This window comes from Salvelinus fontinalis, chromosome 18, assembly GCF_029448725.1.
Source record: "Salvelinus fontinalis isolate EN_2023a chromosome 18, ASM2944872v1, whole genome shotgun sequence".
NCBI lineage: Eukaryota > Metazoa > Chordata > Actinopteri > Salmoniformes > Salmonidae > Salvelinus > Salvelinus fontinalis.
The window spans coordinates 36,202,536-36,220,971 of record NC_074682.1 but is presented as its reverse complement, the minus strand read 5'-3'; the positions used below and the strand labels follow the sequence as shown (position 1 = coordinate 36,220,971).

Sequence of the window (18,436 nt, the reverse complement as noted above, 5' to 3'; positions counted from 1 at the left end):
CTCAAACATAACATTTCGAAGTTGTTCCAAACATCAAATTTCGAAGTGTTTAAGGTTAAGTTTAGGCATTAACTCCGAATTCTTATGGTGAGGCATTAACTACGAATGGTTAAGGTAAGGGTTCAAGTTTGGGATAGGCTCAAAACAACATGTGAACATGCAACCTTTTGAACCAGAGGCAGATGCTAAAGCCCATCCGCCATCCACAACGCCCTAGCAAAACAGCGCTCACTGTTGCCTCTAGTGGGCGGTTTCCACGTCATCTCCCGACATCCTGAGACATGGATGGACGAATACTGACTTGCATCATGGGTGACCTGCCTGTTTATAAAGAGCTTTATCCTTTAAAAAAAGATATATTCACCCACAACTATCCAACCAACTTTTCATTGTAGGATATGTCTATAGGCCTATTTCTACTTTTGACTGTCGCTCAGACCAGTGATGCCCAATTCCATTCTGCAATATGGGTTAAGCATGTTTTTTTCCCTGCATAACATTTTTGTTGAATGTTGTTTTTATATAACTCCTGCCATAGTTGTATTTCGCATCTTGTTCTTTTGGTAATATGTTCGTTTTATGTTTATGTGATATGAATAACTCGGTTGAGTTTTTTAAAATTAACCACACGTTTATGAACAATCAAATGGTTCTCGTAAACATTTATTGAGGGACATAAAACATGAGCGACCTCTCTCCGAATTAAGCCGCAGTGGTGAGCAAGTGTTCCGAATCTCTACACAGTCACAAAGTTTTACAGTATGCACCGTGTGTTATGTGTTTCTACAATATAAAAGCCTCATGTGAATCACACATTTGGGGTATATTATTATATTCCTCGATCTTTAATCTATTGTTGCTATTGTGCATGTTACAACTATGTTATACCCTTTGAAGTCTATACAATGCATTACGATTGGATAAAAACTCTAAAGGAAAAAGGAATTCTTATTTTCCAAAACTGTTTTACCTCAAGAATTATTCAAATTGTCGACAAAGACAAATTACATCGATAAAAAGTCTTTCATGCATGCACTGTGATCAACGTACCTCATTCTCCAATACGAGGGGATAATCCGTTTTCCATGCTTTAAGGACAACAAGGAGAAACGAAAACATTATAGGTGGTGAATCCTTCTTAATGATTGCTCATATAATATAATTATTGTACATAAATAGCATTCAAAGGTCTGAGGTACACACACCCCTGACCTGTGACTGCTTGCGCATTAATCCACTGTAACATTTTGGGGTAAACATAATCACGTGTTCAACAGTGGCCAATGAGAGTCAAAGACCCCGGGATAAATAATTACCTGCCTTGATTGTTCTAGGGGTAAGATAAAAGTACACATACACTCCATATAATAATCTGATGCATGTAAAAGAGACCAGAGCATCGCCATGTCGACCACGGGTCCCATACGCAATTATTATGTGGATTCTTTGATAAACCACGAGAGCGAGGATGTGCTGGCGTCGCGGTTCTCAGCCCCAGAGCTTCTCCCCATCCGCTCGCGTCAGACGACAGTAGTACCAGAGTGCTCCGATTATCCCTCCTGCAGTTTTGCGCCGAAACCTTCTGTCTTTACCTCCTCCTGGGGCCCAGTTCACTCCCAATCCTCAGTGGTCTACCACCCATACACCCACCAACCTCACGCTGGAACGGACTCGAGGTATGTTCGCTCATGGCTGGAGCCCATATCTGGAACAGTATCCCTTCCAGGCTACCCGGCTAACTGCAGACACTACGGACTCAAACCCAATGGTTTCCCTCAGCCCAGTGCCAGAGACTGCACCACCTCCAACAGTCGCGGATACCCAGACTATTTCTACAACACCTGCGTGGACATCCGAGACAAGGCCCAGCAGATCGTCCCTTCTCCAGAGTCGGAGGTTTTGGCTTCCGGGAAGCACAAAGACGACAAGACAGAATTCGACCCAAGTAAGTGGAAGCCATGCCAGTCTATAAACGGGTATATGAGTCGTGTGTGTGTGAGGTGGCGGTGTTTGTCATCCATGGGGTTTTTGCTCGTGGTTGTTGTCCCGCTATAAAACGAAATGGTCGTCTCTTTTCTCTTCCCTTTGAACAAGAGGGGAACTGGATGGGCTGTTAGACAGTGTTAGCCAGGACAAACGCTAATCCCCTTAAGGTTGTAAAATATGAATTAGCTATAAAACAGCTATACACTGGGGAAACTGGAAGCAAGCTTTTCATTGGCGAGATCAGAATCTCTAGTAAATTCCACTCCACTGTCTTCTTGCATGGCCAAAACTTGTGCCTAAAAGCATTTTTTTGTGCGTAAAAGCATATTTTATTTTACTTATCGAGACATTTGATGTTGTATAATTTATACACAAGAGGTGTGGCCTTATATAGGCTTTGTGTTATAGTGGATTATTATTATTTTATTATTTGTTATTATAGCCTTTGATTTAAATGCACACCCAGAAGCCTAAAATCAACCAACAAGCTAATTCACACGATCCATGTTTACAGAAAAGTTTGCAGAAACCACCAAGAGTCACCATGGTTTTTATCTGCAGTATGATTATAATGGCTAATTTCATTTCATTCAATGTAAACCTATACTTATTTATTGCCCCGTGTTATTTAGTCAATAATGGCAGATTTTTCACGTGATTATTCAACTTTTTGGTACAACCGAAGCCGAGCCAATCACAAAACATAACTTTGCTCAAATACAGCCTATTCAGCAAGTACCAAAACCATTGATATGGATGTTTCTTCATATCAGTACTTATAAAAACATGACAACACCGAGCTAACGCCCTACAATAAACACAGAAAATAATATTTTAGGCCACAACAGGAATACCAGGGTGAAATGCATCTAGCTGGCTCGGTTGCAGACCTGCGGAGACTTGAAGTTAAAGGCTTTTAAAATATTTTATGGGCCAATAAAGCAAACGGGTGCACTCACAATTTTATGACTCGGTCCTTTTCTAGCACTGTTGAAGATGGATCATGTCTATAAGAGAGATGATTATTTATCATTATTAAGGAAAACATTGATGACGCATTTGACAATGTACATGGATTATATTGAACCAAAGACTTATTCCCCCCCAAAATGTATAAGAGAGTAGGCCTGCTCTCCGTTTGGTCTGTTGTTTGTCAAAGTGTTTATGATAATGATTTTGGGTTATAAACTGGAAAAGGTCAGCAAAAGTGCTCAATTTATTTACTTTGTTCTGATTTATCATTTTACAGGCAACCCGGTGGCGAATTGGATACACGCTCGTTCAACGAGGAAGAAACGGTGTCCTTATACAAAATATCAGACTCTCGAACTCGAAAAAGAGTTTTTGTTCAATATGTACCTTACCAGGGACCGTCGATATGAGGTCGCTCGGGTTCTTAATTTGACTGAGAGACAGGTCAAAATTTGGTTCCAGAATCGGCGAATGAAGATGAAGAAAATGAATAAAGAGAAGACAGAAAACAATGAGCAGTAACGTGCTGTATGGTCAAATTGACTTGTACACGTTCAGAAAAATGTCACTCGTGTTCTCTCCTCTCCAGTGGTCTCTCCTCTCGAGAACTACTGTTTTCCTTTTTGATCTGACATAATTGAGATCTATAGGCCTATTCTTGACAAAGTAGCACATTGCAAATTGGGGCCACGTCTCTCTGTGACAGTATGCAGCTTGTTTTGACTATTTATCCTTTATTACTGCTTCATAGTGAAGACACGAATAGGACATTAGTAAAGAAATGTATTGGGTCAAGTTGGATAACTGTGTATAACAAAACCTGTGTATTTTTGTAGATGTTACATCTTTGGCCTACTCAAGTTTAAATGAATGTTTTGCACACGAAGTACATGGAACGAGTGTCTTGTGTTTCGTCTAGGCCTATGTGGATATAGATTTTGTTGTATGGTTTTTATATTATTTTCTCTCGACGCTACAAGTTTACGTTATACTGCAGATTGTGCTCATCTTTCTATCCGAAATAATCTCCTTTCCTGTCTTTGTTGGGTCATTATTAAAACGTTAGAACCTTACCTTTATCATAAATATTAACACTTGCAAAAATGACATTCTGAGATGGTTTGACAAGACAGTAGGGTACAAAAATATAATTCGCAGTTGTTGTTAGGATATTAGTAATTCAACAATTCCAATAGGCTACAGACTAGCAATAGATACGGACTACTCCTTATTGAAAGCAGATGTGTCTTTTAACTCATTAATCTTCCTTTTCTATTTCCTTTTATAAAGCACGTTTCCTGACCACTTCCAGCTGCTGTGTTTTCTGAAATGTGAATGGTTCTGGGGGGAAATAAGGTGACATTTGAGGCCTTGTGTAAACGCATTGCATCGCGTTGTTTCCATTATACGTGTTATCCAATCATAATCATTTAAGATTATTGTAACTATTTCAAGGAAAAGCTTTAGTGTATTATTCTGACATTGAAACGTTTTCAGTCCGTAATCTGTCCAGGCCTGGCCATATTTCTAATTGGTGGTCATTTGACAAAACATGCCACACATAATAATTTGATAATTGCAATTCGGTATAACGGAGGTGGGCATTGAGAGTGCATTTCGTGCAACAATGTGGCATAGGCCTATCTCAACGTAGGCCTATCCGTGCGTAGTTCTAAACAACGTCGGCTAGTTTACCACGTGAGGTGTTTTATAGTTTTTACTTAGCCTTCTTGTAGCCTAGACACTCCACTATTTTATAATACAAAATGCCGTCTATATGAGTGTTAACACTGGGCACGCACTGGTTGAATCAACGTTATTTCCACGGCATTTCAATGAATTTACGTCGAACCAACGTGGAATAGACTTTGAATTGATGTCTTTTCCCAGTGGGTTGTTTCCATATCATAAATCGCGAATATAGGGCTTAGGCTACACATTGTTGACGTTACGAAATCATTTGTAATAGACTAATGAAATTGGTCCCGTGTGGCTCAGTTGGTAGAGCATGGCGCTTGCAACGCCAGGGTTGTGGGTTCATTCCCCACGGGGGGACCAGGATGAATATGTATGAACTTTCCAATTTGTAAGTCGCTCTGGATAAGAGCGTCTGCTAAATGACTTAAATGTAAATGTAAAAATGTAAAACTAATGCAAACTTTCGGTCACTGATTTGAGGCTGTTGTGAGCCGAGCAGTGCGCACTTAAGGGAAAAATTATTATTATATTATATTATATTATTATATTATTTATATTTATATTATATATTATATTATTTTGGTCTAGCTGAGTTGGTGCTCTATGTTGTATTTTAGATGGGCCATGCTGGCCATGTGTCGTGGGTATGTAACCCACAGCAAACGTCGATACAAGTGTTCCCCTGTGTCATGGTGCTATTTTTTATTTTGGTCTAGCTGAGTTGGTGCTCTATGTTGTATTTTAGATGGGCCATGCTGGCCATGTGTCGTGGGTATGTAACCCACAGCAAACGTCGATACAAGTGTTCCCCTGTGTCATGGTGCTATTTTTTGGACACACTCTGGACGCCACACTATTTTGCCGCGTAATCTTTTGCATCTTTTAGCCGATCAGTTCATTTGAGGTGTGAAGTATCTTTTCTGGCGTTTATTTTTCTTTCTTGGTCGCTGAACTAAATTGGCTTTCCCTTAAGTGTCAAAAACAATACTGACAGGATGCAGAGATTTTAGAGCCCAATATAGTTGAACATTTCCGTTGTGGTGCACAGAGAAATGTGGGGTTTTACGACCCTGCTTCGGGCAGCACTGTTCGTCTTGAATGCAATCTAACAAAGCAAACCTAGCAGAACTGGCTAGACGTCTAGGCTAAATTACTTTATTGTTCTTATTTCGAGGTATGGTTTGCTGGTTTCAAAGGAGGCTTATTGCACTTGTTTTTGTCTGCTGCAAACGTGACTCCATCCTCCTCTATTTACACACTCTGAATTGTGTGGCAGAAGGGGAAAGAGGAACACATGAAAGGCCCCAAATTGAACTTCCTTTATTCAAAATCTATATGAACAAAAATATAAACGCAACATGCAACAATTTCAAAGATTTTGCTGAGTTACAGTTCACATAAGGAAATCGGCCAATTGAAATCCATAAATTAGGTCCTAATCTATGGATTTCACATGACTGGGCAGGGGCACAGCCATGGGTGGGACCTGGGAGGGCATAGGCCCACCCACTTGGGAGTCAGGCCCAGCCAACCAAAATTATTTTTTTTCCCGCAAAAGGGCTTTATTACAGACATAAATACTCCTCAGAACCCCCCCCCCCCCCCACCCCCATCCCGGATGATCCCGCAGGTGAAGAAGCCCAGGTGTGGAGGTCCTGGGCTGGTGTGGTTACACATGGTCTGCGGTTGTGAGGCCAGTTGGACATACTGCCAAATTCTCTTATTGTAGAGAAATTAACATTTGATTCTCTGGCAACAGCTCTGGTGGACATTCCTGCAGTCAGCATGCTAATTGCGCGCTCCCTAAAAACTTGCGACATCTATGGCATTGTGTTGTGTGACAAAACTGCACATTTTAGAGTGGCCTTTTATTCTCCTCAGCACAAGGTGCACCTGTGTAACGATCATGCTATTTAATCAGCTTCTTGATATGCCACACCTGTCAGGTGGATGGATTATCTTGAGAAAGGATAAAATGCGCACTAACAGGGATGTAAACCGATTTGTGCACAAAATTGAAGAGAAATACACTTTTTGTGTGTATGGAAAATTGCTGGGATCTTTTATTTCAGCTCATTGTAGCACAGTGCAACAATATTCTATTGGAACACTGGCCCTGTCCCCTGTCGAATGGCAATCTCCATTATTCTAAAATTGCCTCGATTCAATCCAACCCATACCCATGTGTCTTTATGACTTTGTCTTAGGATATATATGACTACTGTATACATGTCCGTCATTTCAAGTTTTTTACTATTGGGGCCATATGGCAAAAATGATGAGGACCCCTGCGATTTATAGAGATTTTATTAGAGTTGTAAAAGATATAGGTATCCTCATTGCTCATTATTAAATGGTTATTATTTCTACTTTCACTATTAGGCTATAGTATTCTTATACTATATCCCTTATGAGGATTGGCATTTTAGCAAGCTAGCAGCACTAGCAGTAGGCCCAGTAGTGGCAGAAACATTCTGTTCATATGATTCATAGTATGTATTTTAATTATTGGCTACTAATTAGGCCTATGGTTTAAAATCTGTCGCCGATCCAATCTTCCACTATCATGATATGCCATACAAATGTGTAGGCCTAGCATATATCTCACGAAATAATAGCCTCTCATGGTTATGTGAAAGTACTGTAGGTCTAGAACTAGTCCAATTAGTGTAGTACAAATCACAAAAAAAGCCCACTGGATGTCGCTGTTGACTAAGTATTTAACATTTTCGAGCCCATGTAGCCTGTTTACCTTTTGTATGGGAACTTTTGGGGGACTGGAGAGAGAAAATGTTCTTAAAGGCTGTTCTAGGGTTACTAGTCACATGCGTAGAGCTGAACAACCAACAACGTCCGTTTTCTCCAAAACCTATTATTAATCGTCTGCATATAACTTTTACGGATAATAATTATCTTTCTTCTCTAGCCTACACTATAGGCAGTAGTATATCTGTAATATGGGAATATTGTATTATTTTTATATTATTTAAGTATCGAAATTCCAATTTATTTAGCCGATGTCTATCTACACCCATTTATTTTGTCAGTGGGTCTCTATCTCTGTCTTGGTGTTGTATTGTTATGAAGAACAATTATATTAGTTATAACTGATCAATTATCTTTTACCGTTGTGTTAATCGATAGCCTATGTTTAGTGTTAAGTAGCATAAGGTAGGCTACATCTACTATAGGACTCAAAAGAACATCAGAACATGGAGGCCTAACTTAATGTCAAAATGTATAGTCTGTAATTGTGAAACATATATTCATATTTGTATTATGTTTGCTCTAAGTAAAGACCAAAAATTCAACCAAACGCGTTTCTTTCACTTTTATTTTCATTAATAATCATGTAGATCATGTACAATAATTAATCAATGTCATCAACGACTATTAAGCATTCTAAAATAATTCTGGTAACATAAAAAACACATCAAACCAAATACCTAGGCTGTATTATTAGAAAATACAATTTTGCTGCATATAAACATTTTCGATTAAAATATTTTAATTCAAATAGGCTAGGCTACAAAACATTTCACAGCCACTGGGTGTGCGCGTACATGTGTGCGTGAATGGAAATCATTGACGTAATGCATAAACCTTGCTTTCACATAGTCACTTTCTTAAGGGCAATCAACGGTAGGCCTATTAACTAGGGAGGAAGGTCTAGAACACTACTCTTTCAAATAGACAATGTGTATAAGACTAAACAAAATAATAGTCGACACCGAGTCTAAGCTACATAAAATACTCAAAATGTTATTGTATTGTAAAGCAAAATGCACAGTCCCTTCCCGTTTGCCTGTTTCATGGTTTAGACGTCTGAGTTCTCAATGAGAATGGGAGGGGGTTGAAGGTTGGTGGGGAGTGGGGAGGGGGTCGATGTCCTGAAGGGGGGGGGGACAAAACGCTAGTAACTGTTGTCGGAGGGGCTAGCCGCTTTAGCTATATAGCACACATCAACCATGCATGACATAAGAAGCTGATTTGAAGCTCCAAAATGAAATAGCCAATAAAAAGCAAAGGACTTCCTTTGGTAGCAGGGCAGTGTTTTAACAAGGGAGAGGTGGATAAGGAAACAGGCTTTATTATCTTATTCCTTAAACCTGTCTCTATGATTTCGTGGTTTCGTTCGTTGTATGTGTGGGGTTTGGAACAAAACTAAGGCAATACTTGGAATTGTCGTAAACTAAGTTCTTCCACTGTAACATTGTGAACCGTAAAACATGAGCTCCTATTTCGTGAACCCTATCTTTTCCAAGTGCAAAGGCAGTGAAACGTTGGAACCAACTTACTACAACTCCAGGTTCCCTCAAGGAGTCACCCGGAGACACGCGCTGGTGTACGGTGCGGGAGCGGCGACGACGGGATTTCAGCACCCGCCCCATCACGTCCAAGACTTCTTTCACCATAGGACGCCGGCGATCTCCACACCAGGCTACCAGCAGAATCCATGCGCCTTGGCTTGCCATGGAGATGGCACTACATTTTATGGATACGAAGCCCTTCCAAAACAAACGCTTTATGGTACCCAACAAGAGGCAAGCGTGGCGCTATACCCAGACTGTAAATCGTCAAATGGCACTAACCTCGGAGAAGGACAAGGCCACCTAAATCAAAACCAGTCACCTAGTCTCATGTTTCCATGGATGAGACCCCACGGTTAGTATGCTACTTGTTTATATGTGCATTAGTGCAATTATATTGGCTCTAACATTATAAGAGTAGGCTACAGTTAGGCTTCTTGTGTGGTTATTTTGTTGTAGTTTTCATGGCATGTAGCCTACATCCGGTAACATATGATAACGTTTTCGGAGCTTCACTTATCACTCAAATTCGTCGCTTAACCGTGGCACAATGAGTCGCTCTCATCAGATCTTAGCTACTGTGATTACAGGCGTATACATACCAGTAGATCTGCGTCAGTGCTGTGCCATTAATCGCGGCTCAGTTGATCGCTAGTAGATGAGAAAATAAGCAGAGATTAATAACAACGGTAAAAACGAATTCAGTGAAAGTTCACCAGAACACACACACACACACACGGGCACGCACACACACAATCTCAAACAATTGATCTTATATTTCAAAAAAAATAGTGAACCAGACACTGTCTTGCAACAATTCCTGCTTAATTGTAAGTTATTTTTCCATTCTATAGCCCCCGGAAGACGGTGTGGCCGACAGACCTACAGTCGATACCAAACACTGGAGTTGGAGAAGGAATTTCTATTCAACCCTTACCTCACCCGTAAGCGTCGGATCGAGGTGTCTCACGCTTTAGGACTGACGGAGCGGCAGGTGAAGATTTGGTTCCAAAACCGAAGGATGAAGTGGAAAAAGGAGAACATCAAGGACAAATTTCCGTGTCAAAGAGTAGAGACGGAGAACGAGGGTAATGGTGATGGTGAGGGAGAGGGAAAGGGAGAGGGAGGGCGTGATGATGAAGGCAATGATGATGGTGAAGGAGAAGAAGGAGACAAAAAGGAAACGGGAGATGAAGAGGAGGCGAAGGAGTGATTTTTATTGCTCTTTCTTTTTATGGTTATATGGCTTAAAAGTTGAAAGATGGTCCCGGGAGAAGGAGATCACATTTTATCACCACCGTTTTATTGAGTCAACAAGATGAGAGAAAAAAACTGTTCTGGATTCCAGCAAATGGCTCTCTCTATGAGGATAATAACTACTAATAATGTTTAGCTTATACAGTCTCCAAACGCTGCAAAGGTTCTCATAACATTCAAATTCTTTGTACTTTTTTTTCCTCGAGTATTTTTTATGTGGATTTGTGTGTGTGTATTGGGATGATGGGACTTTTATTTGATTCATAACTGCCAGTTCCAAAGGTGGGAAAATGGGTGGCAGTTGGCTCAGTGGTTAAATTCGTTCGGCCAGTAAGGGATATTTCATGTTGTTGTTTCTCAAATATCAATCTATACGCCTATTATTTTCACAAATATAGGCTTACTATTGTGTATTGTAATGTAGCCTATATTTTGTAAACATTGTGAGCGCTGTCTGTTCTTTTGATCGCAAATGGTCCCGGGCCTATTCAATCTGATATCAAAACAAAACAAATCGGAAATTCGACATATGTAGAATATTTCTTGATTCTTTACCTAATTCTGAAAAATGTAAGATTCTAGAAGGCAGTAATAAGTTATGTTGATGTGATTATTAGCCTATATTGGTTTTAATAGACCGGGAACTCTTTACTACCTAAGATGCACTTGGAGGCGATGTTAAAATCTACCAAGAAAACGGTTTTGTCATTAGCAATGTTGATCTATCCATTCTCACTGAAGGGACAAGCCAGTGCAATGATAGGCCTATAACACATTATATTGCATTTGATTGCACAATACTTATGGTGTTACTTGTGGCGGTATAGTAGGACCTATATTGATCTTCGAAACAAATGTCTCTGCGCCATACTACCTAGCCAGCTAAAGGACGGTGTAACAACAATTGGTGTCCCAACAACTTAAACTGCCTTAAGTAATGCACATTTATTTAACCAATATGTTATAATTGAACAAAGAATTGTACTTCAGCTTTTCAATACCATTAGCCTACAATATTGTACTGATGCAATAGACTCGTTTTTTATTGCACTGAATATGACCTCTGTATGTCTTCGTATTTCTTGTTGTATGAATCAGCTTGATTTCTTCTGTTTCAAGTTAAAGGAGGGGAGGTTGGTTGCGAGTGCACACACACTTGATTTCTTATGTTTCAAGTTAAAGGAGGGGAGGTTGGTTGCGAGTGCACACACACATGATTGGCATGAACATGTTCAAATAAATGGAAAAACATTTGAATTTCTCTTCCTCATTCTTGATACCATTTCGCAATTTCTCCGAATTGCGATAGACCAAAACACACACACACACAAATTAGGTAGGCAATCCAAACATCTAATTATGGCTGTTTTGTAATTTTATGATGTTTACCTAATAACATCAATGAATTCTAATAACATTTAATCACAATATCTTACACCCAAACAAAATGACATTATAGAAAATATTTTTTATCATGACTTGTTTTCAGTCAGACCAATGAATGAAGGAATGGATACGCCTGTATTGATAGTGGTTCATAGCCATTTTTAGTTTTGAGACACAAACGCCTGCAACGTAGTTTATATTTGATAAGGGAAATATCATGTATATAAGGAGTTATTTTACCAATAAGCAGAGTAGTTTTATGATGTAGAAGCCCCCCCTTACCTAAAACTATTTCGTAGGCCTACAATTCGAGTGCACGTAAATATGCGATATCCATTTGAGTACTTAATTTATTATATTTATTTTATCTTTATTCAACTAGGCAAGTCAGTTAAGATCAAATTCTTATTCACAATGACGGCTTACCCCGGCCAAACCTTCCCCTAACCCGGACGACGCTGGAACAATTGTGCGCCAACCTATAGGACTCCCGATCACGGCCTGTTGTGATACAGCCCGGTATCGAACCAGAGTCTGTAGTGACGCCTCTAGTGCCTTAGACCCTCATACTTCCAAGCTACCTTATAGGTGCCCAAAATACAGTATAAATGATTGTACAAGTTAGTGTGTGTGTGTGTGTGTGTGTGTGTGTGTGTGTGTGTGTGTGTGTGTGTGTGTGTGTGTGTGTGTGTGTGTGTGTGTGTGTGTGTGTGTGTGTGTGTGTGTGCGTGTGTGAAAAAATGCAATCCAACATGTATTTTTTTTTATGGAAAGAGAAACAGGTGAGTAGGCTTCTATGTGCATCTTTAATCTCTTGTAGTCAATACGTTATTATGCAACGATCAGAGTATGCTACAGTGCCTTCAGTATTCACACCATTGACTTTTTCCACATTTTGTTATGTTACAGCCTGAATTTAAAATGTATTAAATATAATTGTTTTACTGGCCTACACACAATACCCCATCATGTCAAAGTGGAATTATGCTTTCGATTTTTTTTTCAAATTAATTAAAAATAAAAAGTTGAAATAACATGAGTCAATAAGTACTCATACTAAGCCTAAATGAGTTCAGCAGTAAAACATTTCTTAACAAGTCACATACTAAGTTGCATGGACTCACTCGGTGTGCAATACAAGTGTTTAACATTATTTTTTAATGACTACCTGTACCCCACACATACAATTATCTGTTAGGTCCAGTCCCTCAGTTGAGTAGTGATTTTCTAACACCGATTAAACCACAAACACCAGGGAGGCTTTCCAATGATTCGCAAACAAGGGCATCTAGTGGTCAATGTGTATAAATAAAATAAATACAGACATTGAATATCCCTTTGAGCATGGTGAAGTTATTGCACTTGGTTAATTAATACAGGCGTCCTTCCGAACTCAGTTGCCAGAGGAAGGAAACCACCCAGGGATTTCACCAGGAGGCCAATGGTGACTTTAAAAAAGTTACAGAGTTTAAGGGCTGTGACAGGAGAAAACTATGAATAGATCAACAACATTGTAGTTACTCCACGATACTAACCTAACTGACAGAGTGAAAAGAAGAATACAAATATTTCAAAACATCCATCATATTTGCAACAAGGCACTAAAGTAATACTGCATAAAATATGGCAAAGTAATACATTTTTTGTCTTGAATAAAAAACATTCTGTTTGGGGCAAATCCAATACAACACAACAGTAATGAGTATCACTTTGAGTATCACTTTACATATTTTCAAGAATAGTGGTGGCTGCATCATGTTATGGGTATGCTTGTAATTATTAAGGACTGGGAAGTTTTTCTGGATAAAAAAAAACAGAATGGAGCTAAGCACAAATAAAATTGTAGAGAAAAACCCTGGTTCAGTCTGCTTTCCACCAGACACTGGGAGATGAATTCACCTTTCAGCAGGAAAATAACCTAAAACACAAGGCCAAATCTACACTGGAGTTGCTGACCAAGAAGATAGTGAATATTCCTGAGTCACGGTTTTGACTTAATTCTACTGAAATTTTTACAAATAAATGTTACCTTTATTTAACTAAGCAAGTCAGTTAAGAACAAATTCTTATTTTCAAGACGGCCTAGGAACAGTGGGTTAACTGCCTTGTTCAGGGGCAGAACAACAGATTTTTACCTTGTCAGCTCTAATCTATGGCAAGGCCTGAAAATGGTTGTCTAGCAATGATCAACAACCAATTTGACAGATTGAAGAATGTTGAAAAGAATAATGAGCAAATGTTACACAATCCAGGTGTGGAAAGCTGGTAGACACTTACTCAAAAAGACTCACAGCTGTAATCACTGCCAAAGGTGCTTCTACAAAGTATTGAATCAGGGGTGTGAATACTTATATAAATGAGATATTTATGTATTTCATTATCAATACATTTTTGATAAAAACACGTTTTCAGTTTGTCATTATGGAGTTTTGTGTATGGATGGTTGTGATTTTTTTCTATTTAATCAATTTTGAATTCAAGCTGTAACACAACAAAATGTCGAACAAGTCAAGAGGTATGCATACTTTCTGGAGGCACTGTACAAGATGAATGCGATGTGTTATTCTAGGTTATGTAAATTCATTCAAATCATACTCAGAGTAGACGATGTAAGAAATCATATGCACATAGGCCCATTACAGTCTGCAGGTTACAGGAAATAAGAAATGTTCATATTTAAATGTTAAGTCCTTTGAGGCCTATCGGTCTTGTCTAACATTTTCCCGAAACCTTTCAGGGATTTGTTATTTTATGGAGGCTAACCCTTAAAATAAGGTGACCAAAGATATTCGTAAACAGCGCAGTGTGGCAATTGGAATATGGTGCATATCCTATGCATATTTAACACCACACAGGCCTAGCCTAGACTCAATATATATTTTTTAAACCATCTCTTAGAATAAAATAAAAAATGCCACATATAGCCTGCATTAGGTCTAAGTAACATGACTACAAACAACTCAAGAACAGCTTGTACAATGAGAAATAAAGATATCCCGAGTGGCGCAGCGGTCTAAGCCACTGCATTTCAGTGCTAGAGACTGGTTCGATTGCAGGCTGTATCACAACCGGCTGTGATTGAGAGTCCCATAGGGCAGCGCACAATTGGCCCAGTGTCGTTAGGTTTTGGCCGCGGTAGGCCTTCATTGTAAATAAGAATTTATTCTTAACTGACTTGTCTAGTTAAATCAAGGTAAAATACAAAACAATATCCTTAACATGTACATTTACAGAATAAAACTCACCTTGTCAATCAATGCCGCCACAGTCAGATGTTCAGATGCCTTCTTACCTACACTGGGCCCCTTATAGAAAAACTCTCTTGACTTGAATGTCTCCGGCTACATTTAGCCAATTCTATATGCTGTTTACTGCCGAAATTCCGGAAGTTTTCTGGAAAGGGACAATTGTCTGTGAGCATTGTCTACCTGTCTCCCTTTGTACTTTATATTGTCATGAGGGGAGACCATTTCCGTAATAAGGTCGTAACCACCTGTTAACTTTATGGACGGCAAATAAACTCGACAGTGTCTCTGTGTTCTGACACACTATAGCCCTCAAGCTCAACTTTGGACCTCGAAGCCAGTTCCACTGCATTTTTTCATTGTTCCCCTCTAATCACGGAACGATTTAGACATGGGACACCAGGTGGGTGAAATTTATTATCAGGTAGAACAGAAAACCAGCAGGCTCTGGACCTCATAGGGTAAGAGTTGAATACCCCTGCACTAGTATACTGGTGCTTTCAGTGTAGGCCTCCACAAACAATACGATTGTCTGGTTTTCTCTTCTTTGACCAGTTGTTTAAAGAGGAAAACCTAATACACAGCCATATGGACAATTAAGTCTCATATTTGTTCTTTAAAAACTTTAATTATTAGATAGCCCAACTTTAATGTATTTTACCGACTTATTTAAATTGTACTGTGTATAGGCTACATATTCATTGCTAGAAATGTTAAAAGGAAATGTAGTAGGCTTACACGCTACAATGTAAAGAATTCATAGAATTGAAAAATAAATCGAGGCTCAACTCTCTAGGTATAGGCTATCCATTATTGTGTTAAGTGAAAACAATGATGGCCAATCTTGAGTTATCCTCCATTGCTAATTAATTGTGCACACCAAGAATGTTCTCCATTATGGCGGACATTTTCTTCCAATAACTAAAATGCAATCCTCAATTATATTTTAGTGGAAAGAGGAATATGCATCATGTGAAGGTGGCTTGCACCTTTATTCCGTTGTGGGCAAGTGATCACCCTCATTACATCGCTTAATAATAACAGGTAGCCCTTTCTTGCAGTCAAATTACCTTGTAGCCTCATTTGTGGAATGTTATTAATATTTTTCATAATTTCATAATTAATAAAAAACTAAAATAAATCAAACAGACGATAATCCGTGTTTCTATGTCAAACAGTTTTGTTTTTTTCAGTCTTCTGTGATGTATATACAGTGTATTGGGATGTATACAAAAGAATATATACATTTCAACTCTATATCTGACATGGTATAGGTGTCTTCTTCTTTTTCTTCTTTTCATATCTCTGTCGTAGTCGCCGGCGCCCAAGTGTTTCTGGCTATTGTGCTAAGCTAATATAACGCTACATTTTGTTTTCGCTGTAAAACACTTAATAAATCGGAAATATTGTCTGGCATCACAAGATGCCTGTCTTTTATTTGCTGTACACTATGTATTTTTCAGAAATGTTTTATGATGAGTAATTAGGTATTTGACGTTGGTGTCTGTAAATATTATGGCTGCTTTCAGTGCAATTTCTGAATGTTGCTGCAATGTAAACTATGATTTATACCTGAAATATGCAAATCTTTTGAAAAAAACATATGCTATACAATAAATATGTTATCAGACTGTCATCTGATGAGGTTGTTTCTTGGTTAGTGGCTATTTATATCTTTATTTGGCCGAATTTGTGATAGCTACTGATGGAGTCAAAAACTGATGGAGTAATAAAAGTGGAGTCTTTTGCTAACGTGGTTAGCTAATAGATTTACAAATTTTGTCTTCCCTGTAAAACATTTTAAAAATCGGACATGTTGGCTGGATTCACGAGATGTGTACCTTTCATATGCTGTATTGGACTTAATGTGTGAAAGTTAAATATTTTAAAAAAATATATTTTTAATTTCGCGCCCTGCACTTGAAGTGGCTGTTGTCATAAGTGTACCGACGTCGGGCTTGCACGCCAAACAGGTTAACCTCTTGACGCTAGGGGTCAGATTATTTTTTTTTTTAAATAACATTCCCAAGGTAAACTGACTATTTCTCAGGTCCAGATCGTAGAATATGCATATAATTTACAGATTAGGATAGAAAACACTCCAAAGTTTCCAAAACTGTCGAAATATTGTCTGTGAGTATAACAAAACTGATTCTGCAGGCGAAAACTTGAGGAACTCCAACCCGGAAGTGCTTTTTTTAAATCTGTGTTTCCTTGCCCGTCTTTCTTCCATTTAAAGGGGTATCAACCAGATTCCTTTTCCAATGGCTTCCTCGGGCTGTGACCAGGCTTTAGACATAGTTTAAGGCTTTTATTTTGAAAAATTAGCGAGATCTTTCAAAAGTAGTCAGGTGTCCTTTGATTAGTTCCTGCGCGCGAGAGGGGTAGCTCTCCATTTTCTTTCTCTCTTTTATTGAATAGGTTACGGCCCGGTTGAAATATTATCGATTATGTTTTTTTTAAAATAACCAGAGGATTGATTATAAAAATCATTTGACATGTTTCCACGAACATTACGGATACTTTTTGGAATTTTCGTCGAACCGAACGAGGCTTTGGTTTTCTGAACATAATGCTCAACCCAAATGGCGTTTTTTTGTTATAAAAGTAATATTTATCGAACAAAAATAACATTTATTGTGTAACTGGGAGTCTAGTGAGTGCAAACATCCAAAGACTATCAAAGGTAAGCGATTCATTTTATTGCTTTTCTGACTTTCGTGACCAAGCTAACCAAGCTAATATAACTCTAACTGTTCTAGCATTGATTCTCACAAAAGCTTGGATTGCTTTCGCTGCAAAGCATATTTTCAAAATCTGACACGATAGGTGGATTAACAACAAGCTAAGTGTTTTGGTATATTTCACTTGTGATTGCATGATTATAAATATTTTTAGTAATATTTTTGAATCTGATACGTTTGGGAATTTTCTTCTGCCTTTCAGGACCGGAACGAGGCTGTAGTTTTCTGAACATAACGCACAACCCAAATGGCGTTTTTTTGTTATAAAAGTAATATTTATCGAACAAAAAGTACATTTATTGTGTAACTGGGAGTCTCATGAGTGCAAACATCCGAAGATTATCAAAGGTAAGCGATTCATTTTATTGCTTTTCTGACTTTCGTGACCATGCTAATTTGGGGCTAACTGTTCTAGCATTGATTGATACACTCACAAAAGCTTGGATTTCTTTCGCTGTAAAGCATATTTTCAAAATATGACACAATAGGTGGATTAACAACAAGCTAAGCTGTGTTTTGGTATATTTCACTTGTGATTGCATGATTATAAATATTTTTAGTAATATTTTGCACCCTGCAATTCAGCGGTTGTTTAGGAAAATGATCCCGCTAAAGGGATCCGTAGCGCAGAGAAGTTAATGCATATCCGTGCGTATTGCTTATGGTAGATTCCAAGCTATCTGCTTTAATGTTTCTATTTTGTAGAACGCCTTTTGTTGATACTAGCCAGATGGCCACAGCTAGTTAACTACCTAGCAAGAAGACAAAGAAACAATTTAATTCACTCGCCATAATCCCATACTGCCAGTGCCAGTCCATAGACAAATATTTAGCTAGC

General features: G+C 38.6%; 2 protein-coding genes across 2 annotated transcripts; both read left to right on the top strand.

Annotated features, from left to right (window-relative positions):
* The first annotated feature begins 1,356 nt into the window (after positions 1-1,356).
* On the top strand, positions 1,357-3,844 carry LOC129815431 (homeobox protein Hox-C9a-like). The gene is made up of 2 exons (XM_055869263.1): positions 1,357-1,945; positions 3,236-3,844. Exons 1-2 carry the CDS (start codon positions 1,405-1,407, stop codon positions 3,478-3,480), a joined length of 786 nt encoding a protein of 261 aa, XP_055725238.1. The 5' UTR covers positions 1,357-1,404; the 3' UTR covers positions 3,481-3,844.
* Positions 3,845-8,602: 4,758 nt separating this feature from the next.
* Positions 8,603-11,480, top strand: LOC129815430 (homeobox protein Hox-C8a-like). The gene is made up of 2 exons (XM_055869262.1): positions 8,603-9,321; positions 9,821-11,480. The coding sequence occupies exons 1-2, from the start codon at positions 8,886-8,888 to the stop codon at positions 10,177-10,179; spliced, it is 795 nt and encodes a 264-aa protein (XP_055725237.1). The 5' UTR covers positions 8,603-8,885; the 3' UTR covers positions 10,180-11,480.
* Positions 11,481-18,436: the final 6,956 nt, after the last annotated feature.

Excerpts from the sequence above, each read along its gene's own strand:
- LOC129815431 (XM_055869263.1), top strand. The coding sequence starts at position 1,405 with ATGTCGACCACGGGTCCCATACGCAATTATTATGTGGATTCTTTGATA. Across the intron at positions 1,946-3,235 it reads CAAGACAGAATTCGACCCAA|GCAACCCGGTGGCGAATTGG; the intron begins GTAAGTGGAAGC and ends ATCATTTTACAG.
- LOC129815430 (XM_055869262.1), top strand. The coding sequence starts at position 8,886 with ATGAGCTCCTATTTCGTGAACCCTATCTTTTCCAAGTGCAAAGGCAGT. Across the intron at positions 9,322-9,820 it reads TCCATGGATGAGACCCCACG|CCCCCGGAAGACGGTGTGGC; the intron begins GTTAGTATGCTA and ends TCCATTCTATAG.